The sequence below is a fragment of the Rhinolophus hipposideros genome (genome assembly GCF_964194185.1).
Source record: "Rhinolophus hipposideros genome assembly, chromosome: 14".
Lineage (NCBI taxonomy): Eukaryota > Metazoa > Chordata > Mammalia > Chiroptera > Rhinolophidae > Rhinolophus > Rhinolophus hipposideros.
The window spans coordinates 64725818-64753638 of NC_138060.1; the positions used below are offsets into that span (position 1 = coordinate 64725818).

The 27821-nt window shown below is 43.8% G+C and overlaps 1 protein-coding gene across 1 annotated transcript; it reads left to right on the plus strand.

Moving 5' to 3' along the window:
- Window positions 1-1744: 1744 nt before the first annotated feature.
- On the plus strand, window positions 1745-27821 carry IL5RA (interleukin 5 receptor subunit alpha; the record flags this gene model as incomplete). Its single annotated transcript, XM_081072853.1, has 10 exons — window positions 1745-1817; window positions 3411-3556; window positions 4555-4693; window positions 7162-7315; window positions 7385-7572; window positions 9628-9773; window positions 12420-12558; window positions 22900-22993; window positions 24099-24183; window positions 27706-27821. 10 exons carry the CDS (start codon window positions 1745-1747, stop codon window positions 27790-27792), a joined length of 1251 nt encoding a protein of 416 aa, XP_080928979.1. The 3' UTR covers window positions 27793-27821.

Here is a 27821-nt window from a genome sequence, read left to right on the forward strand (position 1 = left end):
GCACAAGTAATTGCATTTTTAAAAATGCAATTACTTGTGCACCAACCTAATACAATCAAACCATTTAATTACAGGAATATTAGACAGCGCTTTCTTACTAAGACATCTCTGGAGATCACACCACCAGGCAAAGTGTCTATCCTTACTTCTCCACTCACCATTTATTTCAAAACCAATCTACTCTTAACCTTAACATCTTCTAAATCATACAATGCTCATAAATATCCAGAAACCAAATGCGGATACTGGTGTTTTGCCCAGCCTGAGTCATTTGCTGAAAGAAGTAAACATTATTAATGAGAAATATAAAAAAAAGAGAGAGAGAAGGAAAAGGGAATTGAGCAACTATACGCCATTTCTGTCTTCTATGTTGTGACATTTTATTAATTTCATTAGTAAGTTAAGTAATGAGAGTGGTGAATTAAATAATAATTTAGTTTAGTTAGTTAAGCACATTAATATATGAAGAAAGAGTGTTTCTTGGTATTTCCTGAATGCATCCATTTAGCTAAGGTTTATCTTTTTTTGGTTCTACCAGAATTACATTTCAAATTAACAAAGCATTTAAATAAAGTTTTAAACTGAAAACTGTCAGTCATTTAAATTAGTACAGAACATAGATGTTGCTGTTGAAAGATCCAAAGTTGGGTCTCTCATCCCTTATTTACCATCTGTTTCATCTTTGACAAATGATTTAACTTTCCAGACTCTTTTTCTTCATTGGAAATTGGGTAATAAATAATCACACACCGAATCAGTGGAGGGGCACCGGAAGAGCTGCTGTGTACAATCTGGACAATACACAACAGGTGGAAGCCAAGCGTATGATTTGTTCTTTAAAGATAAGTTCAGATGAAAAACACCTTTGAAAAATTTCAGAGCAAACATTCAAGATTTCTAATTTACTATTCCCAATTAAAGAGCTTCAACTGTCTTTGACATGTAAAACCAGACGCGGAAATGACCACCGCTTTTTCACACTGCCACGCAGAGTTATTAAAACTCTAAATTCTACTCTAAATTCACTTTCGTTGTCTGATTGTTTCAAGTAGATAGAAATATGTTTTTATTGTCTCCAGGCTTATAACTATGCTTTCAATTTCTCTTTTGGCTTTGTTTGGGTTGGGGTTTGTTCAGGTTCATTCGGCCTCTACAAAGCTCAAAGTATCACAAATTTCTTCTCAGTTTATGATACAGAGTTTCTTTTCCCACATTAAATTGTTTTACATTTAAGCCTCTTGTCCTTCTTGTCTTATTGAAATATATCTCAATACTGAATAATAAAAGTGATGATGGTGTTTGTTTTCCATCCAATTAACTGTGCCTAGAACTTTTACTGTTCGAAGTCTGCCCTGGTGTCCTGTTCACAGCTAACCACTGGTCTTACTCCTCTCTCTCTGGCTTGGCCCTCACTGAGGGCCCCAGGAATGCTTTTCCCCTCATTTGTGTGTGTGTGTTAATGCTTTAGGAGTCAATTCAGAAGTCTCTTTGTTCCTACTGTGCCCGGTACACACATTTTTGGGAACCGTTTGTAGATTGGACTACAGTGATTGATTTACATTTCCTTCTACCCTTAGATAAGATTTCTTCATATTTATATTTCTAGCACATAACAGATCATTCATAAATGTTGGTTGGTTAAATGGCCAAATAACTATATTTTACTTTAGAAAGTAGCTGTCAGTTTTTCTTAAAAATTCCACTTAGACCTTCATCTTTCTGTTTTCTGTAGAATTTGATCATCATGGCACGGGTACTCCTGATTCTTTTGGGGGGCGCAGTCATACTGCAAGCAGACTTACTTCCTGATAAAACATGTAAGTGCCATCTATTAAATGCAAAAATCTTTCAAAAAAAAAGCACGTTACAAAAGTGACAGCATTATTTTCTCCTAAATAACCCCTCAATTAGGAAATTATATGTGGATTGTTTAAAAAGGAATAGACTATTTATCCTTATCAGAATACAAACTCTTTAAATATGCTATATTTTAGGAAAGCAAGGTTGGCTGAAATGCAACTTTATTCCTACAATGGCACATCATAATGCAAATGTGGGCGTACAGGCTCCACGGAATAAAGCTGGAGCTGGTGACCACTTTCGGAATGTCTTTCCATGCAAGGGAATAGATAGAGGCCTCACAACCAAAGAACAAAAAATCTTGCACTGTGTTTAGCTCAGAAATTTGTTGATCTATGAGTTTGGTGCCACAACAGAGTCTAAGAAAACTGTCACGTGGTCCCAGTGTTGTCTAAGAGAACTTCCTATGATCACAACAGTGTTTTATATCTTCACTGTCCAGGCAGTAGCCACTAGCCACTGATGGCTACTGAGCACTTGAAATGTGACTCACACAACTAAAGCAATGAAGATTTTCTTTTATTTAAATTTATTTAAATTGAAGTAGCCACATGTGGCCAGTGGTGACCACCATGAACAATGCGTTATAGACAGCACTGGGAATCCATAGGTGAGTGTGGATTGGGGTCACAGACGGCTATTAAATATTCAAGGTCGACAGAAACATCCTGACCACATAATAAAAGAATCAAAGAAGGTTTCATAATTGTGGTGCAATATTATCCCAATTTTAGGAAAAAAAAAGTGAACATTAATATGTGCCCAGGAAAAAAGGATAATGAATATATCACATGTTAGTACCATTCTCAGTGGTAGAATTGTGGGTCAGTTTTCTTTCCTTTCTTTTTTTCCTCATTTGTGCTTTAAAATTTCTAAAATGAGCAGATCTTGATTTTGTAATTGAAATGAAAGCTTTTATTTTGAAAGCAAGGTTAGAGAGTGGTTCATTAAGAAAAAACAGACAAACAAACGTTTCCCCCCAGAAATATCTATTTAAGTAGTTTTGCTGACAAATTTGTTTTGACTTTGAATCATACTAAGAAATAAATCCATTTTATATCATGAACCAGCACACATAAAAATTCATAAGTACATATATAATGGAAAGAAAAGGTTCATGAAATGGAATTTATTCTTATTATATTTGATGCACAAAGAAGTATTTAGTATATTTGATATCTTTCCTATTCTATTTTATTCCATGTCATTAAAAAAATTGCTAGCCACAAACCAATAAAGTATACTAATCAAATAGTGGATGACTTCTCAGATTGAAAACTATGCTTGTAGTGAATAATGATAGACTAAAATATTCATATTGCAGTTAAAAACCAATAGATGTTATAGGTAAATACCTGGACAAAGTATTAAAAAACGTATAATGAGTTAAAAACAATTTTAAAGGAACTTCTTCCAAAATGATTTGAGTATTATACATTCCAGTAGTCATAACAAAATACTACTGTACACAAAAAGGTATTTGAAACATAAAGAGTGCCACGTATGGACAACTGAACACTGTGTTGCCCCTTTTTTCTTTTGATCAACAGTTTCACTTCTCCCACCTGTCAATTTCACCATCAAAGTGGCTGGTTTGGCTCAAGTCCTTTTACGTTGGGAACCGAATCCAGATCAAGAGCAAATGAATGTCAAGCTAGGATATCATGTGAAAATAAATGCCCCCCAAGAAGATGAGGTAAGTGTTCTGACGGCGATCTGTATTAGAGTCAATTTCAATTTGGAACGCATTTTCCTTATCAAAGGGAATTTAACGGGGAAAAAAAGGAAACTGCCGAAGGGCCGTTAGTTGTAGAGTAGTGTCTGTTGAAGTGGCTGAGAAGCATTGCACACATGCCATTTAGCATTGAGCGGTAGCACTGAACATTTTAACTTTGGGACAAGTCTTTCATTTAAAAAAGAAAGTTTTGTAAGATCTGAGGTACAATGGATTATAAAATACTGTTTGTGGTTTCTCTAAAATAGCCAAACAAACACACAAATGGCCGAGAAGAAAATAGGGGAATAAAATGGGAAGAGGGCATGGGGTCTGACCAGACATCAAGTTCAATTCCCGGTTCAGCCTCTTCCTTTGTTTGCAACCTTGGACCAGACACTGAACCTCTCAGAAGCCCAGGTTCACTGCAGGGCTATGTTAAATCACGTGGTACCACTAGATGCCTAATAAAATTAAACACAGGGAGAAGCAGTTGCATAGCATTAACTGTTTTTCCAGAAATATGGAATTTTCTGTCAATTTTCTGTTATCTATGGGAGGAGACCAGAACTGGAGATGGTGGTCAAAGGGGACTGGAGCCTTATTTGTAATATTTAGTTTGGTTTATTAAGATGAATATGTGTCATTGAGGAATTAATTATGAAGTTTTTATTATTACTGGTTTTTAAAAAATGTGTAAATACTAGAATAGGGTAATTTATTTATTTATTAGTTTTTAAAACCATTTTATGGAGGTATGATTGATGTGTAAAAAGCTGTACATATATAATTTATCCATCTCAATGAGTTTAGGATTAAGTATACACTTGTGGAACTGTGGGTTTTATTTTTTTAGTAAACCTATTTCATTGCGTTTTACGTGCCATGGAAAAATGGGAAGAAAATGTCTATTTGATGAAAATAGTTCTCTTAAGGCTCTTTCCCTTTTACGTATTATAACTTGTGGGTTTTATTTTTAGTTTGAAACCAGGAGCACTGAAAGCAAACACGTGAGCGTCCTTCACCAAGGCTTTTCAGCAAGCGTGCGGACCATCCCGTGGCACAACCACACCCTCCGTGCAAGCAGTTGGGTTTCTGCTGAGCTCAAGGCCCCACCAGGTAAGGCCCCGTTTCACATCTCATACTTTGTAGATCTGAGCAAGCCAGAGAGCCAACAGCGCGCTTTTCTTCTCTGGAGTCAGCCGTCACTTCCTGCCCAGGGCTCTCCCACCTCAGTAACATCCTAACCAAGCCTGTCATCGCTTCTTATCATCTCAGTCCATCCAGGGCCACCTGGCACGTCCCTGCAAACACCACTTACCCGCCTCTGCTCAGAAGCCCAGAATGGTCATCAACAAAACGTGGGCTGGTCAGGTCCCTCGTAATTGGGATCAGGGGCATCTTTCCAACCACGCCCTCCAGGGTTCCTCTGCTCTGCTCCGATGGGTTTGTAATCATGATGCCCACACACCGACACGCACCTGTCTCAAAGACTGCTTTCCTGGGCTCGTCTCCTGTGCTGGCTTTTCTGAGCCCTCCCACACTTCAAAGCCCAGATCAAGTCATCCCTGCCCTGAAAAGTCCGTTGGTTTCACCCTATGCAGGGAAGGATTCTCTTCCCCTCAGAACTCATCCGTGGGCTGTGCTGCTTGTTGACACTGACATTGTAACATTACTTATTTTTCACAAACGGATAGATTTCTGCATTGCTAGCTCCAACTAAAAGCCCATGGGAGGCAGGGACAATGTGTTATTGTCCCATGTGTTATTGCATCCAGCACAGCAGTAATACATGCTTTAGATATATTGTTCATTTTCAATTCTGTAACTTCTCATACCACATTGAAGAAAACTGTGCTGACATTCTCCTAGAAGCCACGAGACCGCACACCTAAATGCTGTGAAGAGGGTAACACCACTGTCTCTATACTGTCCTCCAGTAGAAAATTGGGGTTCTAATACTTAAAACCAGTGACCCTTCTGGTTAAACTTGGACACACACACACACACACACACACACAAGGAAAGAGGACAAGCAGGCCACCAAAGCCTGGGCATGTGAGTGCACCTTCTTACAGTTGCCTTGACAGTCTGGTCTGGGTCATTTTCAAACCATTCTCTTGTCACATCATTAGAGAAAAGGCCATTCCCCCACATTGTGGTGGTGACTGAGAACAGCATTTTAAAGACTGTTTCCTTTATTCATTACAACATGTTATTCAGACTGTACATCAGCCAACTCACAATGGACTTGAAACCAAGTACAGAATCTTATCCAAAGTGGACACAAGATTACACATGCAGGCCATTGAGAGCTTTACATTGAGCCACTTCCCACCTCTCTCAATAAACAACTGCAGTACCCTAGCAACGTTGTTTCAGAATAACATTCCTACCATTCTCATTGTCCCCTGACCACACCAATACAGGCGACACTGATGAAAAATTAATTGTTTCTGCCTTGCATCAAACTGAATTCACACCAAATAATTCGTTCTCTGGAAGGGAACTGGGAGATAAGCTGACTCCAGGAATGGCTGGCCACATGTGGGCACAGACCATCTGGGCGTTTAGAGTATGGGCAGGTTCTCATATGGACGCGAGAATGGACGTGTGTGCATGACCTTGGTACACAGCTCTTCACGGTGCTCGCACAAAGCAGACTGACCTCAGCCACCCTTCCCTTTGTCTTTAACTTCTCTGCAGACTACACAGGGCTTCTCTGCCTCTCCCCCTTGGGAGACACTGCATAACAGTGATAAAAATGATCTAATTGACTAACACTAAGCTAAAAAGACTCCCTTCCATCACTCAAGACTGAGTCTCAGGCTTGCCTTTGGATGAGGTCCTCCTTGACCCTCAGCCCAAAGTGTTTCTCTCCTCCTCTGAGCAATAGCATGGCCAATGTCCCACAGTGTGGTCTGAAGAGGGCCATCACCCTGGTGACAATTGGGGTGGAAATGAAAACAAGGCTTCCCAGTCAAAGAAATTGGGGAAATCCTGGGCGAAATGAGCGTAAGGGGGTTCCGTGTGAAATCTTAAGATTTCCTTACAGCGTGAACATGCTAGTGTACGCTGCACACTGAGTCTCTGAAGAGGTGGTGTTATTTGGCAGTGTTGCCAAAACTCCTATCCTTCGGAGAAGTTTTAGGATGGACGTGGCACTGGAGACCTTCCTCAACCAACTCTCTCATTTATAGTTGGAAAACCCAAGGCCCAGGGTAGGAAGGACCAAGGTGTCCCCAGGTAGCCATTGACAAATGTGCGTTAGAACCCCGAGGTTGCTGGACACAAGCTCCGAATGACGACGTGTTGCACTGCTCTTGACCTTTCGTACATGGGTCACACGCAGCCCCTGCCCCCAAAGGAGTTGGAAAGCTCTTTGATGTCAGAAACTCAGGCTCTGCAATCTGAGCTCCATCCCGCAGTAAGTTGGTTCTTTGTAGACAGTAGGTTTCTATAACTACGTGATGGTGATTAGTTTTGATGGTGGATAAGGTGTTCCCAATCCCTACAGTTTCAAAAGAAGCACAAAAATCAGCAACTATCATGTCACTGTCTTATTCTGGTTATTTTTGACCATCTAGGGTCTCCTGGAACCTCAGTTGTGAATTTAACTTGCACCACAAACACCGTGGCCACTAACTGTACACCCTTACGGCCATACCAAGTGTCTCTTCACTGTACCTGGCTTGTCGGCAAGGATGCTCCTGAGGACACACAGTATTTCCTCTACTATAGGTCAGTATCTATTTTTGCTTATGCAAATGGCTTCCTGCAGTTGAAAAACTTACAAGTGTTCCAATTTAGGTACGGATCTCAGACCGAAGAATGTCAAGAGTACAGCCAAGACACACTGAAGAGAAAAAGTGCATGCTGGTTTCCCAGGGCTCTCATCCATAGCAAAGGGCGTGACTGGCTTGCAGTGCATGTTAACGGCTCCAGCAAGCACACTGTGATCAAGCCATTTGATCAGCTGTTTGCTCTTCACGCCATTGGTAAGATGAGCTCAAAGCTGAACTACCCCACTCACCGAAGCCCAGCATTGGGAGGCATTATAAAGATCACCTAGCTTGACTATTTTCTGATGCTCAGTGGCCATCTGGCTTCTGAATATGAACAGGGGCAAGGTCCTCCAGCCTCAACCCTCCTACGTTTGGGGCCAGATAATTGTGTCTTGGAGGCCATGCTGTGCACTCTAGGATGTTTAGCAGAATCCCAGGCCTCCACCCACTAGATGCTAGTAGCACCTTCCCCTGCCAATTGTGACAACTGAAATATGTCTCCAGGAATTTCTAATGTCCCTTGGGGGGGGGCAAATTCTCCCCTGCTTGAGAACCACTAGAAAGGGAACACCTTGCTGAAGGAAACCATGTCATCTCTCAGCAGCTAGGACTGGTGTCGTGCAATTCCTGACCCTGGGTCCTGTGATGGCTTGGTGACACCTCCAAACAATTCTTACCCTTTTCCCCACAATGGCCTCTCAGCAATCCACAGGCAGCCACGTGTCCCATCCTGAAATCTCTCCTTTCCAAGCTGCCTGCCCCCTCTCTTGTGACACCTTTACCGTACTGGTCTGTGTCCTCTGGATATTCCTGAGTTGTAATGTCTCTCTGAGCATGTGCTTCTCAGATATAAACATGTCACTTAAGGTTTCATTTCCTCAGTTCTCAGAACAGAAGGTAGTCTCCTTCCTTCTAGGTACATGTGTTAATGAAACTTATCAGGAGCCTTTCACATAGCAAGTGTGGTGATCGACATTCAGGATTTCAATGGTGGTGGGGTTATTAGCGTGTGCTGTGGAGCCCGGCTGCCTGCACTTGGATCCTGGCTCCTCCTCTGACTAGCTGAGAGACCTCGACAAGCTGGCCATTCCTCTGTGTCTCAGTCTTAGCTGAGAAATGGGGAGAAATTAATACTTCCTACAAGGTTTTTGTGAGAACTGTGCTAATCAAGTATTCTGGATAGTGCCTTGTACAAGTACCCAATAAATATGCAGAATACTATTTAAAGGACGTGGTTTGGCTTGTGACATATCTCTATCTATATCAAATGGAGCATGACTTTGTTTAAAGAATCATAGCATTTACTAAAGAGTAATGCAATTCTTTTTAATAGTGTATTTCTTAGGTGACCTAAAAATGTCACTTTCATGAAAATAGGTAATAAAAAATGCTGAGAAGGACTTGGGAAACAATGATATTAATATGAAAATGGACACAGTCTGGTACAGACCACAAGAATTCATTTGTATATATGATTTTCATTTCATTGAGACAAATCCTCAGATTACTCAAACAAATTGACATTTTGGGTTAAAAATTTTCTGCTTAGGGATGGCAGCCTCTGGAGCCAGTGGGTCTCATTCTTAGCTTGTCCCTATGATTCATTAACTGTGAGCTCTTAGTCACATATGCATCTCAGACAAGAATGCTCTCTTAGAAATAATTTCTACCCACATCACATGGCTGTAGACAATCAAGTGAGACCTCAGTGGGAAGAACTGTAGTTCTTGTTTAAGTAAAGACAAACTCAGTCCAATCCATTCTTATTATGCAAGAGAAAACTGGAACTTTCCACTCCATCCCCTAAACAAACTAAAACAAGATACACACAGCAAAATGAAACAAATACTGAAGCCCAGCGAGGGGAAGTGGTCACCCAGGGCCATACACCTGTTCAGTAGAGGCAGGGCTTGGTGGCAGCTCCAGGGCAATTTCTCTCTAGGATCAGTTTATCCTGGGCTTGGTTCAACTCTGGAAGTGAAAAAGAAATGGTGGGGTGGGTCTTGCAAGGAGCTGAAGAGGGAAGGGATTCAACCATTCAATGCCAACTGGAATCGGGATCTTTGAAGGTTATAGAAAGGATCTCTTCTTCTTCAGTGTTACAAAATGGGGGTCATATGTCAACCACTGGAGTCCAATGGCTTGGAGGTCAGTTTATTACATTCTGAGGGCAAACACTTGAGAAAGTGACATCTTAGAAATGCTTTGAGAAGTGTGAGTGATTGGATGTATCAGCCCCGATCACTGACTTCTCATTCTCTAACCTAGATCAAGTAAATCCTCCAGTGAATGTCACAGCCAGGATTGAAGGAAACCGTCTCTGTATCCGATGGGAGAAGCCAGTTTCAGCCTTTCCGGCCCACTGCTTTGATTATGAAGTGAAAATTTACAACACGAGAAAGGGTTATTTTCAGGTAATTTTTCAGATCTTTCCAATATTCAATGATGCCATTCTTTCAGAAACATTTGAAAAATTATCTTCAGTGACTACTTTGGTTACAGCTTAGAGCTAATAAAGTCAAAGGTAATTTACATCTACCCAGGTTTTATGAAAATAAACCAACCCTTACTGGCCTTTTGTCTTGAAAGGACATCTTTTTGGTAGAAAATAATACAAAATGTCAGATTAAAAACTCATTAGCACTCCTGTTGGTGAAAATGTAAGATGGGCAACCACCATGGAAAATAGTATGGCAATTTCTCAAAAATTAAAAACAGAGATATATATGACCCAACAATTCCACTGCTGGATATACATCCAAAAGAACTGAAAGCAGTATCTCCAAGAGAAATTTGTACGTCCACGTTCACAACAGCCAAAAGGAGGAAACAACCCTTGTCCATCAATAGATGAAAGGATAATGAAAATGTGGCACATATATATGATGTTATATTATTCAGCCTTAAAAAGGAAGGGAATTCTGAGTCATGCTACAATGTGGATGCCCCTTGAGGACACTAAGCTAAGTGAAATAAGCCAGTCACAAAAAGACAAGTACTGTATAATTCCACTTATGTGAGAGATCAAGAGTACTTAGATTCATAGACAGAAGGTAGAATGGTGGTTTCCAGGGGGTGGGGGTGGGGGAGTGGGGAGTTGTTGTTAAATGGGATGAGTTTCAGTTTTGCAATATGAAGAGTGCTGGAGACTGGTTGTACAACACTATGAATGAGCTAAACACCACTGAACTGGACACTTAAAAATGGTTAAAATGGTAAATTCCATGTTACGTGTATTTTACAACTTATAAAAACTCGTTAGCATTAATGGACAAAAAAATTCAAGGGAAATGGAACTGAGAAGAAAGCCAGCATTTATTGAGCACCAACTATGTGCCAGTCTTTATTATGCTAATTTATTCCACCCTCACTGTACCTTAATTATGTAATTATCATTCCCCTTTCACAGGAAACTGAGGTACAGACAGATTAAGTGACTTGCTCAAAGTCATAAAGCTAGAAAAATGTAGGGAAGTCAGGATTCAAACTCAATCTTACTGATAGTAGGCAAAGCACATTCAACCTCATTCAATTTGATTCAACAAAAATTTAGAAATTGACTTCTCCCAGAATGGCGCTAAGATTTTGTTTAAAAAGAAAAAAGAAAAAAGACAGAAAAAGTTTCTCCTTTTAAAACCATGGATATAGGCAATGGAAGTGACTGGAGGGTTTTTACTCAATACAGAAATATGACCACATCTGTAAATCAAAGAATAATTTTGGTAGCAGCATGAAATGCGGGGGTTGGGGGAGGGTCACGTGGATATAGGGATGCCAGTTAATGGTTACTGCAATAGTCCAAGCAAAAGGTGATGGACGAGAGCTACAATAGGCAATGGTTGTGGGGTGGGAGAGGAAGGAAGAAACACTTCTGGGAGTATTTAAGGTGCAGGTGTCAGGGACCCCTCTCTGGGTTGGGGCCCAGGGGATTAGCTGGATGGTGGTGACACTAACCAGTAGACGGAATGTAGGAGAAGGGCTCATTAGTGAGAAAACAGCTGCAACACTAGACAATGTCAGCTTAAGTTGCCTGTGGCAACTGAGCACATTTTATTATACTGAACCATTCAAAACTGCTGTTTTTGCTGATCAAAACTGGGTTCAGTATTGGCTGTTTTCATAGGATTCAATCTAATATTTCCTTAAGCTTGGGCAGCACCAAGGTTCATTGCATTTAAATCAATAACCCAGGAGTTAGGTGTTTTTATTCCTATGTTATGAAATGGAAACCGGCTCAGAAGGGTCAAGATGTTGCCCTGGGGGTAGTTGGAGGCAGAGCCAGGATTCAGCCCACCCATCCTAGAGCCAAGGTCTCTGCTATTTCTATTTCCCTGTGCCCCTGCGCTCCCTACTTCCCCCTCCCTTATATCTCGGCTCAGCAAACTTTTTGTGTAAAGGGCCAGACCATTTCGGCCAGCATTCCTCAGCTTGGCACACAGGACAAACACAACTACAGATGGTACAGAAGCAAACAGGCGCATGTGTGTTCTAGTGACACTATTTGTGGACACTGAAATTTCAATTTCATGGCATTGCCGTGTGCCATGAAATATTCTTTGGATATTTTTCAATCATTTAAAGATATGTAACCCATTCTTAGCTTGAAGACCCTCCAAAAGCAGGCAGCAGGCCAGAGGGGCTTGCAGACTATAGTTTGTTGATACAAAATGTGATGGAAACCAAGTGACATTGTTTAGAAATTTGACGACAGAATATGGAAGGACAAGATGAGGGGATTATGCATTCTGCTATTGGCCACTCCAGCCTTCCAATCTGGAAACATCAACTGAACTCGGACGGAACTTCTGGATCTTACAATTACCCATTTTATGTATTTTGGTTACAAGAGAGCTTTCCCTTGAAGGCTGATGGCCAACCCGTCCACACGGCAGTAGCCTGGAATAGACTAATCAATGTGTCCTATTGGTTTGAAATGGGTCACTGCCCAGTGAGTCACATGACTTATTTATATATGACGTCCCATTCTGATCATTGGCATGGTTATATGTAAACTACGTGTTGAGACAGTGTTATAATGCTACTTTATTTTTCTCATGTAGACAGCAAACATGACAACCAGTGAATTCACCTCAACAATTAGGGATATTTCTAAGTATTCTATTCAAGTGAGAGCAGCGGTGAGGTCTGTGTGTAGAGCTGCGGGGCTCTGGAGCAAGTGGAGTCAACCGACTGATGTGGGTAAGTGGCTTGCGTTTATTTAAAGCAAGCGACCTTATTCATTCATGCCTGAACCATAATCCTGGAAAGCGTGTACATGTACCCGTGCGTGTCGAAATGCTTTCTCATCGCTTCTGTGCCTCGTTTCCTGTCAGCCCACTGCTTTTTGGACCAGAGATGGATTTACCATGGCACCATTGAAGCCCAATGCTCAAAGTTCTTGCTGATGCCAGCCTTTCCAAAATGCTTTACCTATATAATTTTTTTTTTGGTTTCTATTTTGATCCAATTTTTTACAATTAAAAACTTTAAAAAAATATTTTTAAATTGGGGAATATTGGGGAACAGTGTGTTTTTCCAGGACCCATCAGCTCCAAGTCAAGTCATTGTTTTCACTCTAGGTGTGGAGGGTGCAGCTCACTGGCCCATGTGGGAATCGAACTGGCGACCTTGGTGTTGTGAGCACTGCACTCTAACCACTGAGCCAACCAGCCGCCCCAATAATTAAAAGCTTTATTTTGAGATAATTGTAGGTTCTCATGCAGTTGTCAGACATAATACAGAGAGAGCCCACGTAGGTTTCATTAAGTTTCCCCAAAGGGGAACATCTGACGAAGCTGTGTGTGGTACAATGTCCCAACCAGAATGGCGTTGATGCCATGCAGTGATCTTATTCAGATCCCATCAACTTCCTGTGTACTCATCAGCGTACTTAGTCGGTGTAATTGTATCACCTGTGTACGTTCATGTGTCGGTCACCACATTCAAAGCACAGGACATCACCACCAGATCCCTCCTGTGATATACACGCTCCCCTCCCACCCTCTCCTCCATCCTGACCCCTGGCAACTACTAATCCATCTCCTTTGCTTTAATTTTCCCACGTGTAATTTGGAACGCATATTTTTGTTACTTTTCTTAAAGAAGATTCCAAAGTTGAATAAGTATCAGGGCACATAAAGTCTGCATTTGTCACTGGGCCTTCGGTCTAACACACAGAGGATCTAAAGGACAGGACGTCGCCTCAGCTCCTGGGTTAATTCTGCAGCTGTTGTTTTTGACCAAACTGACGAGTTTCCTTGGCAAAGAAGATGATCACTGTGTCTGTGCATGGCTGTGCATGGCACCTGTGAAGGGGTGTGCGGGTCCGATGGCAGCTCTGGGTGAAAGGGCCCCTTTTCACTCCACCAGACGGCAACCCCACACCCTGGAGATGTAGCCTTGCCCCCAGAAAATGGAAACTTCACACCCCGTGTTTGCTATGATCTGGGCGTCTTGGGCACCCTGGGCATTTCAGGAGGAGACGGAAAACAGCCAGTATGTCTCACGTGTGCGTGCCGCAGCCATGCAGCCTGGAGATGCAGACACACGGGGTGATAGGTGTGGCCTAAGAGCTACAAGCACACTGAAGGATGGGAGGCTCCCTGGAGCCTTCCACAGAAAGTACAGGGTTACTTGTACTGGACACCTCGGTCCTCTCTGCCCCTGCTCGGGTTCCCAGGACAAAAGAGGTAATAATATCCACCTTGCCTGCCTCTCAGAATATTGTGAAATACAAACAGTAACAACAATAAGAGTGATAACATTTTTTGATGGTTATTGGCTAAGCACTGTGCTAAATGCTCCACATGCCTTACCTTGGTCCATCCTATCAACAAAACTATTTTTCAGATGAGAGAATAGGTTTGGAAATTTGAGGCAATTTGTGAAACTGCATGTGGCAGAGATGGGATTCAAATCCAGGCCGACTGATTCCAGCACCAGCGCTGTCAGCACCAGGAAATGGAGGCCCAGAGACATCAAATAATTCAGTAGTTATCAAACAACCGAGAGGTGGCTATGAATGGATAATTTTCTCAAATAGATGACGTCTGAGTCAATTAGTGGTATGTGACAGGGTTCTGTGAGCACAGATTTTGCTACCTGTCTGACCTAGTCAGTCACGCCTCACCTCTCGGGGCCTCAGTTTCCCTGAGAAACTGAGAGTGCCTCACCTTAGAGTTCCTTCCTACTCTGCCATTCACGATCCTCTAGGCTCCATCAGCCCCCCGCCACACATTCGGAGAGTGAAATAGTGAACCATGATGAGAGGTTATTTTCCCCTTGTTTTTAATTTACTACTCTCCACTTTAGCGCTCTCTTCCTATAATTGTTTCCTAAGTAACAGCTTCCTGGTTTGGCACTGGGCCCATTATTGTCTCCCCCGAGTGGACCTGACAGCCGTATCCACGGCAGATCCTATTTCATTTACTGCCACCCTTTTCATGAAGATGAGCTGATGAGTATTACTCCTCATCTTATAAATCCATCATTTTTGGAACTTACTCCCCTGCTCAGTTTAGGATCATTAGTGAATTTAATCAATGCGGACTTCATTTTCATCAAGATGATTAATAAACATACAGGAAGTGCGGGCCCCGCTGGGACATTGTGCATGACGCCTCCTTACCCCGTGAGGCTGCAGCAATAATTATGCCCAGCTTGCTGTCTACCCGGCAATTTGGCTGGTACATGCATTGCCTGTACACCGCCTTCCTCCTCTCCTACCCTGCCCCACAGTTGGCAGCCTGGAGCCCTTCCCATGGAGTCGTCCTCCAAGGCACAACTCAGATATCACCTCTTTCTTAGATATTATGACATTCATCTTCTTTATTTTAAGGTCAGGAATTGGAGGCCCAGAGACATCAAAAAATTCAGTAGTTATCAAACAACCGAGAAGTGGCTATGAATGGATAATTTTCTCAAATAGATGACATCTGAGTCAATTAGTGGAATGGCGTAGATTCAATTAACCCATTATCGCCCAAGGTTATTAAATAATAAAGAATGAGATGCAGGGGGAGGAAGTTTTGATTGATGGGAAAAGGGAGACTGGAGGAGATGGGACTATTGTGCGGCTTGAGCTGGCAAAGTCCCTCGAGGTCCAGGGGGCTAGAGAGTGGCACTTACGGGGACAGCCAGCATGTGTGTGTTTGCTGCCTGCCTGGAAACTCTGCCCTAGGTCACCTCCTGTGCTAGGATTTCCAGAGCAAGGATAGTTTCTTCTTTTTTTTTTAATGGAAGCAGCAGTTTTGTTTTATCACCACTCGTTATCACCTGTCCTTCCTCAACTGGCTTCTAGGTCTTATCGTAAGAGCTAACTTCCCACTTTTCATATGTCTTTCTCTTTTTTAAACTTTTGTAACTTCCACATTGTTCTGTTCCTTTATTATCTTTGCTATCTCCTGTTTACCAAAACCTTCTCATTTCCTGACCCTGGTCATAGGTAGAGAAGCCTTTTGGTTTCTGAAGTCCATCATCTTGCCTCCCCTCCACGAAGCTCAGATGCCACATGTGAAGTAAGCAGTTAGAAAAGATTTCCTACAGCACTGCCCTGCCCCTCAGAGAAGAGTGTTTGTGTGCGTCCACCCTGCGTTTGTTCCCAGCTGTGTCACTGGCCGGGGTCAGTCGTTCTCAGTCCTGCTTCTGAGGGACCAGGCTCGCCCACAGTCACAGGCCTTGCCCCTCACGCAAGTGGCCTTTGTGGCGGCCTCAGCAAAGGCCAGGATCTATACGAGAATAGTACAGGTGCCAACTGAAGGCATTTTTAAGGCAGATGTCTTGAGGTTTGAGATATGGTGCATGGGCACCCAGAGAGCAGGACCAGGGTCACCAGCTTGCATAGCGTGAGGTCAAGGCCACGGGGGGAGGGGGGTGCCAGCTGCTCGCCAGGGCAGCTCCTTTCACAGAAAGACGGTCACTCACAGGACATTCTGGCCCTGGCTTTCTTGTAACAGTTTGGGGAGAAGACAGGGTGTTCTTAGAGTCACGTGACACATCCTAGTATCTGTAAGGACTTCACGGATGTAGATTGAGGCAGAAAATCAGGGGGCTTGTGAGGATGTGGGCTGGGTGGAAGTAAGATTCCACTAATACTAATAAACAGGCAACTCTATACCTTTTTCCTCTACTTGACATTCCCGGGCTGTGAATGAGTGAGGAAACCTGGCACCTGGAACTAAAAGCTGGAGGGGTCGGGGCCACCTTTGGGTCCCTCTAACCACCTCCTTGACTTGACACCTAGCAGGGTTCAGTCCCAGGTCCAGAGTGCCACCCTCAGGCCTCTGACTCCCCTGCCCACTCTTCCTTGCTCTCCTTTTTTCTTGTTTCTTTTCCTTCCTTCCTTCTTTTTCTTCTTTCCTTCTTACTCTCCCTCCCTTTCTTTTGTTTTCCTTTCTTTTCTTTCTTTTTACTGCAGTCTTTCTTTTCCAACCAATCCTCACCCTGTGGTGAAACAGAGAGAAAACCAGGAAAGGGAAAGATGAGGGGAAAATATTGTAGAGGGCCCAAATTGGCTTTCCCTAGGTTTCTTAATTTCTGCCTTCTTCTGCTGCTTAACATCTGAATAAATTTTGTGAGTTCTAAAGCTTTTGTGACATAAGAGATGGAAGCTTCTGGGTCAAAAGTGACCCAAACTGGTTGAGACATAAAAAGCGGACCCCATCACAACCTGAAAAACGCACTTGGGCTTGCCTGGCACTCCCATAACGTAGGGTGATACTGGGCGTCCTTTGCCAATGAGGGATTTCAGGTTGGTGAACAAGGTAGTTGGTTTTGTCAACTGCTTCCTTTTCCTACAGTGTGAAGGCAGCTGGGACCACGCCTGGCAGCCCCACGCTTGTCTGCTGCAGGGCCCCCTCCCCCCTGGTGGTCTGCTCTGGCCTGGAGGAGGGCTAGCAGGGGCCTTTCAGAGGATGTCCCAAGTGTCAGGAGTGGGGGTTCCCGCTGTGCTTTCGGGCTTCGCCAGCTCTAGGGGTACCCCCACCCCTTTCATGGAGGAACTCTGCATCACGATGGGTCTGCCAGCTTAGAGGAAGGAGGGATTCTCTTACTGGACCAGGGGGTTTGCTAGACACGCTCAGCGATGTTAACTTGTGTATCTTCAGAAACACAGAGTTTTCCTAATTCTACAGATTTCTAGATTATGAGAACACAGATATGCGGAGAGGGTGAGGAACTGCCCAGAGTGACAGACCTAGAGAGTGCTGGGCCTGGGTCTGGAAGCCTCCTCAGGATTGGCTCTACACTCTTCTTTCTGTGATGCTTTGTCACCTCAGGGGTCATGGTGCCAGCGAGGGAGACTGAGGCAGGAGGATGGGCAGTGGGGGCTCGTGGCTGAGAAAGGGAACACTCTGCCAGCTCATGACCCGGCCAGCCTCCATGCAGATCAAGCAATGGGGACATTTTCAATGATGTCTTCAGGCTCTCCTCATCTACACGACCTTGCCCCAATTGTCCACAGTGTCCATTTGAACACAGATCTCGGAGGGTTTGGACCATCCACGCCCCATACCCCTTTCTACTTCCTAGTATCTGCAATATTGGGTGACTTTCTTTCCCCTCCAGGCCTGTGCTTAATTACTCTGTGTTTTAAGGATTCTGAGCGACTTGACAAAGGTCCCAGGGTCCCAGAGGCAGAGATGGGATTACGTCGGGTCCACGCCTCCAGCTTTTGCCACCATCCTAATCCACTGCGCACCCCGTGCTCGTCATCATATACATGCCGGGTCATAACACAGCGACAGAATTCTCATTGGTTGGCTTATTCTCAAGGTCAAATTGTTAGATGTCTTAATGATGCAAGCTGAAGGCATCAGAAACCAGAGAGCTGAGCGCCAAGTTGCTGATGTCTGAAAAGCATCCAGGACTGGGGCAGAGAGCCTAGAGGGCTGAGAGGACAGGCTGACTTCCTCTTTCAAGAACTCATTTCTGCATAACCAAATAGCAGTGCCCATTAAGCTCTTGAAAAGAAACATCTGTGGCTTCCGCTTTAATGCCAGGAAAGGTATTCACCTTGAGTCAGAGAGAAGGTACAAGTTCCCTGGAAATCACTTGTTCTTAAAAAACTCTCCACGGCCAGAGTCTCCAGAATTCAAATTACTGATGCATTCAGGGGCCCCCAACCTTTACAGCATTGAAATTCTTAATCATTTTTAACTCGAAGGATAAATACAGTCTGCTAACTGTATTCCCCTTTTTCTACCTTCACCAGAATAAGAGTAAATGCAATCTTTAATTCACTTATTTTATCTAAGTGACTCTCGGTTTTTTCACGTTAATAAATCACAGAGCCCTGGGTAATCCATAGGTAATGTCCATTTGGCGGTGGGTAGGTGAAAGCTCTTTCTGGTACTGGATTTACCTGCTAGGTTATGTTTTCGGTGTGGTAAAGTGACCTTCTCTCTGTCCTCTGGAGGTTAGTCTGTTCTCAGTTGGCTGCAGGGGAGTAGTTCTACTCAGGCCCACTGGGACACTGCCGGAGCCAGGTCCTGAGAAATGACTCATCTGCCCACTCCCTCCGAGTGGCGACCATGGCATTGCATCCCACATGGACCTCGCATGCACCAATAACTTTATTTGATTGAATGAAATAAAATCAGTTGCCTCTATATTTTTGCTAATTCAGCAAGAATCTTCACTAATCAGAGTAAGAGGTGAAGCGAATAAGTAGAGAGTGGTTTAACTGAAAAGATTTTTGTAATCCTGGGCAGAAGTAAACGGTACTATTATCAGGCCTTGACATATCAGGCTATGGGGTGTTGCACAATGTGAGACGCAAATTGTTCTGAGTGTGTGGCCCCGATAATATTTACAACACTGCTCATTCTTTCTGCAGGACCCAAACTTGGCCTGTTTAACCGAATTGTAAACAGGATAACTTTGTCTGCTGACATGCTCCTTGCTAAATACTTATTCCATGTATGTGAGTCTGGACTTTCTGAATGTTGGGGGACCTGCCTCATGGTTAAGTGTGTAGTGGTGAGTTTCAGAGATGGGGAGAAGAAGCCGGCAGAGTCCCTTATTCAGGAAACCCGACTGGGAAATAAAGCAAGACGGTATTTGATTTGATGGCATTGGTTTGTCCCAGTCGCTTTTCATATTCGCTCTGAGGATGTGCAGTAAAAACTCGGTTTAACAGGACACTCAGTTACAATCCACAGAACTGACTATTACTCCTAGAATCCCAGCTCCACCCGCCAGCTGTGTGTCCTCAGTAGACTTAGTCCCTCCCCGGCCCCAACCTGCCCCATCGGCTCATTTCTCCATCTGTGAAGCGAGGGGAGCAGCGCCCACCACAAAGCATCACTGGGAGAAGTACATTGAGAAGGTATATTAAGTACTTTGCAACATGTCCGGCATCTGTGAGCCCTCAGGAAAGGTGAATGCAAACACCTGATATAAAAGAAGCTATTCAGTTGCTTCTGGTGACCGGTGACTTTTATTTATTTATTTCTATACTTTGCTACAATTTCCAAACTTGCAGCAACACCAAATGTACTCCTTTCCTGAGACTGGTTTTGTTAAAGGTAAGCATACGCAAACAAATGGTGGCCTGGATTAAGTGGGACTTGAAGGCATTGGGCCGGGAGGCATCGGAAGGGTCAGGTATTTCAAGTCCCTCCTTTTCGCCGGTGAGGGCACTGAGGCCGAGAGGCTGCCTTCATAGCAAGCTGGGAACAGGACCCGTTTCCAGACGAGGCAGAGCAGGCTTCTTTAGCGTTCATGACGGGGTTTGGCAGAACAAAGCAAACAAGGAAAGGAGAATAGGAAGAACCACGGTGACTTCCGACGATTGCAGTTGGGGATGTGGAAGAGTGGATACCGGATGGAGAGACAGTGGGAGAAGTCGAGGAGTCGTTTTTATGGGAAGAAAGCACGAGTTTAACTGTGCACGTTGTCGCTTGGAGACACAACCCCATAGGGTTCACCTCTGGGCAGTTTAGGGTCTAGACCTGGAGTTGTGTCTGGCCTGAGCCAGGAACAAAGACCTGGGAGAAAACTGTGTGGAATGAAAAGTCGAAGCTGTGCTGAACAAACTGCCAAGTTCAAAGAGCAGACCCTGGTGAAAAACACTGCGGGGTCAGGGCTGAGCGGAGAGGCCAGCTGAAATTAAACAGGGGAGAAGGAAATGCCGCTGACGAGAAGAAATATTTGGGTAAAAGAGTCAACGGCTTGGTTTCCAGATGGAAGCAACTGTTAAGTCTGAAGTCCACAAGGGAGGTCAGGACAAATAAACTTGAACCAAACACTGAGAGTCGTTTGCACGCGAATGGGAGAAAGGCGCCAGGGATTAAGAAAGCAGTTTCTGAGCAGGGGAAATGGAGCAGCCTGAACCCCTATACAAGACCTTAGATTGGGAAATAAAGTACGAAGGTGTTTGATGACAGTTTGGAGAGGTGGCAGAACAAAGTGATGCATTATTCAGGATAAAGGACTCCATGAATATTTGAAAGCACAGGGAAGAGATGAAGGGGGAGAAATGAAAGCTTTGGGGAGGCAGAAAATAAACCCCGACTCAGAGTTCTCGGGAAGCACCGTAGCGGGAGACCAAAGCAAAGCTGGGATCACCAGCATGACTCCCTCGCAATGCCTTGAACGTTTGGGTTTAAAGTACTTTGGAGTTTGGGGAAGTCTGAGGCTATTTACAGGGACTTGAAAGTCCCACTTCCACTTACTTCTTGTTTTGTAGAAGAAACCAATGGCGGCCAACTGTGAGTGGGACCTATTCCTCCCAGAGCAGTGTGGTTTCATCACCACAGCACTTAGCACTCCTGCCCCCCTCCTAGCTTGTCATTTGCTTGGTGCTGGTTTTCCCTGATGGCCGGACTCTGTCCTGCGGGAAGGGGGGGCCCACATGTGCTCACCCTGTGTCCAGTGCACAGTACAGAAAGGGAGACCAGCACATACTGGTTAACTGGGTGAGTGATGGAAGGGACAGCAAGTGGCCTCTACCACCAAAAGGAACTTCCTCAAGTTTGCACTCTCCTCTGGAAATGAATCAGGCAGTTTAGCAAGCACATTACACCATTTTCAACACTGAGTAAATGACCTCCGATTTTTCTGGAATGCATTTTTGGTACCTAAAAAAAAAAAAAAAAATCAATCCCCTCCTCAAAGCTGTCATCAAAGCTCAAAGAAGAATCTGTCTCTGAGTGCAGATCAGAAGCAAATTTAACTAAAGAATAATGAAGCATGCAACAAAGTGATGCTGTCTGCAGTTCGCTTTTATTTTCCTGTCTGTGAAATGGGGTGTCACAAGCGTCTGTGAGGGCAGTCACCACACTTCAGTGTCCTCCTAAAAGTCAAAGGGACATTAACCCCTCGGCATGGCCCTATGTCCCTGCGTGGTACTCACGACGCGAGTGGGGAACAAAGTCCCAGCACACAGGTTCAGACAGAGTGAGTAGCACAGCTTTATTTGGGAGCCAATGTCCCTCCAGAGGCCAATGCTCTGGTAAGCACAGAAGGTTATACAGAGTAGAACAGAATTTAATAAGGAACCAAGTCCCAGAGTCAATCGGGATGGAGAAGGTCCCTGGTCCAGGAAAGACAACTAGGCCCACGATGGGTCTGAGGCGAGCTGGTCTTGCAAGGAAGAACTTCAGAGAGTCCTGGAGTATCGTGGCTTGCACCTCGCAGAGGGTCTTAGCTGGAGCGCCCAGTCGGACCACTCACGGCATTGCTCTGGAGTTCTGCTTTTATCTTCTTTTCCTTGGACTTGTTTACTTCTTAGATGATTACCAGAAGTTGTTTGCCAGGAGTTGTTTACCTCTTAGGTGATAACCAGAAGTTGTTTTGGTGAATGTATTTACCGCTCAATTTTGTTATGCTCAGTTTCACATATAAATATAATCATGTTTACTTTTATGTTTATGCTCTAAACATGAACGTGTTTACTTTCACTTTACTCTTACCAGTCTCACACATGTGCGGCCATAGTCCTGTCCCTACTAGTAACCGACTGGTTTTGTAAACCTCAATCCGCATATATAATGCATTTTATATGCTCTATACATGAGGTCTCGCAAGGGGCGTTTCGAGGACAGTAGAGATTATGGAGCATTTATAATAGCAGAGTCTGATGCCATATTGTTAACTGTATTATCCCACACTTTACTTGCTCTAACAGTTCAATTTCCAGCTTTGGAAAAAATATTTTGTAATGCAGTTAGGTTACTCAGTAGGCTTACAATTTTGTAGCTTTTCCCTTTAAAACCTCACTACTCAGCAAAAGCTAATAAGCTCCAGGTAGCACAGCCAAGAGGCGGTGCCCCTGCTGACTGAGTAATAATGCTTTAGGATGAAAAGTGGCCTCAATGCCATCATTTCATTTCACCCTGACATCAACTTTGTGAGACGGATGTTGTCACCCCCTTTTCCAGATGACGAATCTCAGGCTCAGGAAGGTTCAGCCACGGGCCCAGCATTCACCAGCACCTGCGACTCAAATGCCAGCTTTCCGATGCCTCCTCGGGTCTTATCACTTCCCTTGTCTGTCACGGGTTCTAGCCCTGATTTCTTTCCTTTTTTTTTTTTCATCAGGAAATGATGAGCCAAAGCCCTGGACAGAATGGTTTCTGGTTGTGCTTATGACGGCCGCCTGCATCGTGTTTATCTTATCACTCACCTGTAGGAGGTAGGTATTCATCATGTGTGGCTGTGTCCAAAGGGCTCTGCACGTCAAGTTTGTATACTTTTGCTGGCCGTCCACTTGGGTTCTTGTTATCAGATGGATTTATGCCACTTTTATGTCATCTGGACAGCCTTTCCGAGGTGATTGTGGACCAAAGAGTGAGAAACGCTGGGAGGGGATTTACAGAAAGTAATGGAGACAATGTCGCCCCCCCCCCCGCCCCCGCCCACCGTTACCTGCCTCTGCTTGAATCTGTCCACAGTCTGCGTTTCTGTGAAGGCTTTTACACTCGTGTTCTTTTGCTTCCGTATAACGGCCTGCCCCCCTCAGCACTCGGCTCCCTCTCTTGAACCCTCCGCACACACATTTTACATCTCAGCTAGAGGAAGGCAACCCACTGGGGCTGAAATCACTCCAATTCCTCCCCAACACAAACCCCGGTGACAAGGTACCGATTCCTTCCCTGGCCATTGGGTCGTCGGGTCCTGTCTGACCTAACTGTTCCTACGTCAAACACACATTCTAAGAAAGGGACGCAGATTTGGTGACCCACCCTGGAGCCTACAAACGGCCCCATGAGAACTCCTCATCTGTTAGCATTCAGTAAGGTGGTGCCATTTGAGCACGCTTGTTCTTCCTGAGCCCTTAGATAATTTAGACTGTCATTTTAAACAGCTTCACTATTATAAATGTTATATTCAGATGGCACCTACGGGCTGGGGCGTGGCCGTTCAAAGGGGAAAAAAAATCAGGTACAGTCTGTGAGCCAGCACAGCAGGGGGAAGGGGTGCCAACCAGCCTAGTGGGTAACAGCTGGGCACCCTGCCACACACGTGACATAGATCTTCTCTTGTCAGGTCATAGGCGCCACATGGAGCAGATGCCATTGTGTGTTTCTTAGAGGATTCAGAAGCCAGCAGAGCCTTGCAGTCCCCCCAAGGTCTTTAGTTATTGTTACAATGTGGACATTAGGAAGTCTTGGTCAATAAGAGCTTGAATATACAAAACAGCAGGTCCTGGAATGAACTAGGTCAATTGTTAGAGTAATATTTAAGGGCAAGAAAGGATGCGTTTGCTCACATAACTCCCTCCTTTATTCTGTTTTCAGATGTCACTTATGGACCAAGTTGTTTCCACCAGTTCCAGCACCGAAAAGTAATATTAAAGATTTTGTTGTAACCGTTAACTATGAGGTAATGTTGAAAGTTCTTAAGATATTTCCTCTCTGCCCAGCGTTGGGTCCCCAGGGATCTGCCATTGGGTTGCTGGTATTCCGTATTATAAGACAGGGTCTTCTTAGCCAGGGGTCTGTGGTTTTCTGTCGCTTTAGTCATCCTGCTCTGTCTGATTGTTTCATCATACACTGGAAAGGTCCTACTCAATTTTGAGTGTCCTCACCAGTTAGACTTGAATTTGCTATCAGCCATCTTTTCACTGACCTTGGGCAATTCCTTCCACTTCCTTTTCTGTAGAGTAAGGGCATAGATGAGAGAATCCAATACGCTGTTTAGTTCTAACATCTTAACTCTTTCACTGTGTTAATTGATTGCAAGTTTGTTGTTTTTTTTCCAAATGTGTCAAAAATCCACACACAAAAATGTTGATATTTTGACTATTTTATGTATGTAATAACATTTTGAGCTGTTTTGTACATACATGACATTATTTTTATTTTAAACCTTTGTTATATGGTAATAAATTTACCATTATATTGAATTTCAGCAAAAAAAAATTACTGAAAACATACTAAGTAGCATCCATTAGATTTCAGTATAGATAAATTAGAATCTAATGGCATTGATGACATAACAAATTTATTACAAAATGTTACACGATATGGCACACAAAACCTCTTTGTTGTTGATGGTGCAAGCCACCGGAAAACACATCCGAATGTCACAGCTAAAGAGTTAAGAATCCCTGTTTCTGCATGTGGGTACCCTAATCAACAAAATTTCTCAGAGGAATTTTTCCTAGTTCCATAGTATAAGGAACCATAGAGAAGGCAAATGATTTCCCCAGATATGCATTTTTTGGGGGCCTTTTATACCAGAGCACTTAGGCTTAACCGAATGCTCTTACCTATAACTACCCAATCATCCCATCATCATGTAGAAAAATCATCACTTTCCCCCGTGAATCCGCTTGACAGCTTTGTCGAAAATCGGTTTTTCATATATGTGTGGGTCTCTGTCTGGACTATCTATGTGGTTTTATTGACCTATTTGTCTACCTTTATGTCAATACCATACTGTCTTAATTACTGTAGCTTTATTATAAACCTGGAGACAAGGTAGTAGAAGGCTTCCAAGCATAACTTTTTTTTTTTCAGTATTGTTTTTTGTATTCTAGGTGCTTTTTAATTTCCTTATACTAAATTTTAGAGCCATTTTACCAATTTCTACCAAAAAGGCTACTGGGATCTTAATGAAGATTGGGTTGTATTACAAGTTAGTCTGGGGAGAAGTGACATCTTCACGACCTTATCAAGTCTTCCTATCTCTGAACAGGACATGTCACGCTATGTGTTTAGGTTTTCTTTAATTCTCCCAGCCATGATTTGTGAGTTTCAGCATATAGCTATGGCCCATTGATTGTCAAATCTATCCTTAAATCGAATGGTTGTTTAGATCAGCGGTCAGCAAACTTTTTCTATAAAGAGACAGACAGTAAATATTTGAGGGTCAAATGGTGTATTCAATGCCACCATTGTTGTGTGAAAGCAGCCATAGACAGACAACGTGCACACAAATGTGCCAAAACAAACAGGCTACTGGCCAGGTTTGTCCCAGATGGTGGTTTGCAGACTCCTGCTGTAAAGCATGCAACTTTCTTCACACATGTTGTTTGCTCTCTAGCAGAGCACGCAGGATTGGATGGATCAACTAGTGACTGGTTGAAGGGACAGGGAAAGGTCGATAAACAAACACTCACCAAGACGGATCGTTTCAATAAGCTGTGACCTTTCTTTAGAGTTTGCAGTTGGGGGTTTGGAATGATTACAGACAATGGCAGTCACTGACCTAGGGAGGCTGACCAAAGAACCCCCATTAGTTCCATGCTTGGTACCGGGGAACAGCCAATATGCTCTTAACCATAGCTTTTCTGGAAGGACAGTGCGCCCCAGGATGAAACTCTTGTGGTGTATCTGAGCTTTGGCTGTCAGTCCGTCTACACTCCAGATGAGTCATCCCTGAGAAGCTGCGTCTGATCTAAGCAGCTGGCTGAAGCCATTTGTCCTGCCTCTCGATGGAACATGTCAGTGCTGCTATCTCTTTTGGCTGCAGGGCCCCCAAAGAGTGCCTTCAATATCCTGAGGTCGGGGAAAGAAACTGGCTTAAGAGCTTATTGTATAAGCATGAGGTTTGTGGTTAATTAAAATCAAGTCATGTGTGCAAACTAACAACTTGGGGTACACAAGTCGGATTCGGAATAAGCAAAAAATGAACGTCAGGGCACGGCACGCCAGGCTACTGGGTACACTCGCTGTCTCCTACATTGCAGAGTCATGTAAAACCTGGCAGGGGGTGAGGGAGGATGAGAGCAGGTAGAACTGGGAAAATGAAGGGCCGCCCACTGCTGTCCATCCTGTGGCCTCCACCTGGGAGAACATGGGGCAGGAGCACAGGTGACCACGGCTGGGCCCCCAGTGACAGTGCCTCAGTCTCTACCTCCAAAGATGAAACCTGGCCCACCCAACTTTTGGGACTCTGCTACAAAGACGACAAAGGGGCCCCCTTGGTGCTGTTGGCAGTAACAGTCTGCAAACCCCTCGGAAGGGTTGGGCTCCTGGGAACGGAAACCCTTCGCTTGTAAGCACGACCTGCGCATCTGAGCGTGGCTGGGGACCCAGTGCTGGGACTGGAGGGTAGCTGCCATCCCAGAGCTCTCCTTAAGCAGCTTTTGCTTGTCCACACCTAAGAAATTTTAACATCTAAAAGACAGACACTTGGTGGGGGGTGAGGGAGAGGAGGGGCGAAGGAAGGGACAAGTTGGCCTTTAGCTATAAAAAGAGGGCTTATTGTAACACATCTCATCCTGAGATTTGGATTTGTTCGGAGACTGGTTTCCAGCCATTCTTTGTATCCAGAGGGAGTGCATTCCAAAATTAAGTGGACAACAGACTATTGAAAGGATGAGAGGCACAGACCATGTCTGGTGTGTCCTCATGGCACACGCATCGCACAGCGCAGTACCCAGTGTAAATATTAAAAATGTGTGAAATGAGTAAATGAAGTTGATGAATATGGTCTTTTACAGGCTGTGTTATTGTTTCGTTGCAAATTTTCTAATCAATATCAGCATTGTTTATAATCGCCAAAACTGGACATAACACGTACACTATGGACAGACTATGATGGAGTTATTAAAAATGATGCCGCCAAGGATCGCATGACAATAGAATTTACAATATTATGTGATGTTCCACAGAAAGAAATCATTTATGAAGCTGTTGATCCACCTGACTTCACATAACTGTAAAGACAGCTCTCCATGCAGAACAAAGGGCTGCGGAGACAGCGGGCTGTGTTTGGGGGACAGGCTGCTGGGTGTTTGTGTGTGTTTTTGTCTTCTTCCTACTTTGTTTTCTACATTGTCTTCAGTGACCGTCTACTAGTTTTAGAAGCAAAAGAGACTTAAAACCTGTTGTAAAGAAACTCCATAAATGAAAAGTTCTCCAAAAGACATCTAAAGGAGGATGTTTTGTTTTGCAGAAAAGTGGTTCCGGTGAAACAGAAATTGAAGTTGTAAGTTATGTGGAAGAGCCTGAACTCCAGGTGCTGGAAGATTTTGTGTTTTGATAGTCCCTCGGAAAATGAACTCACGCTCA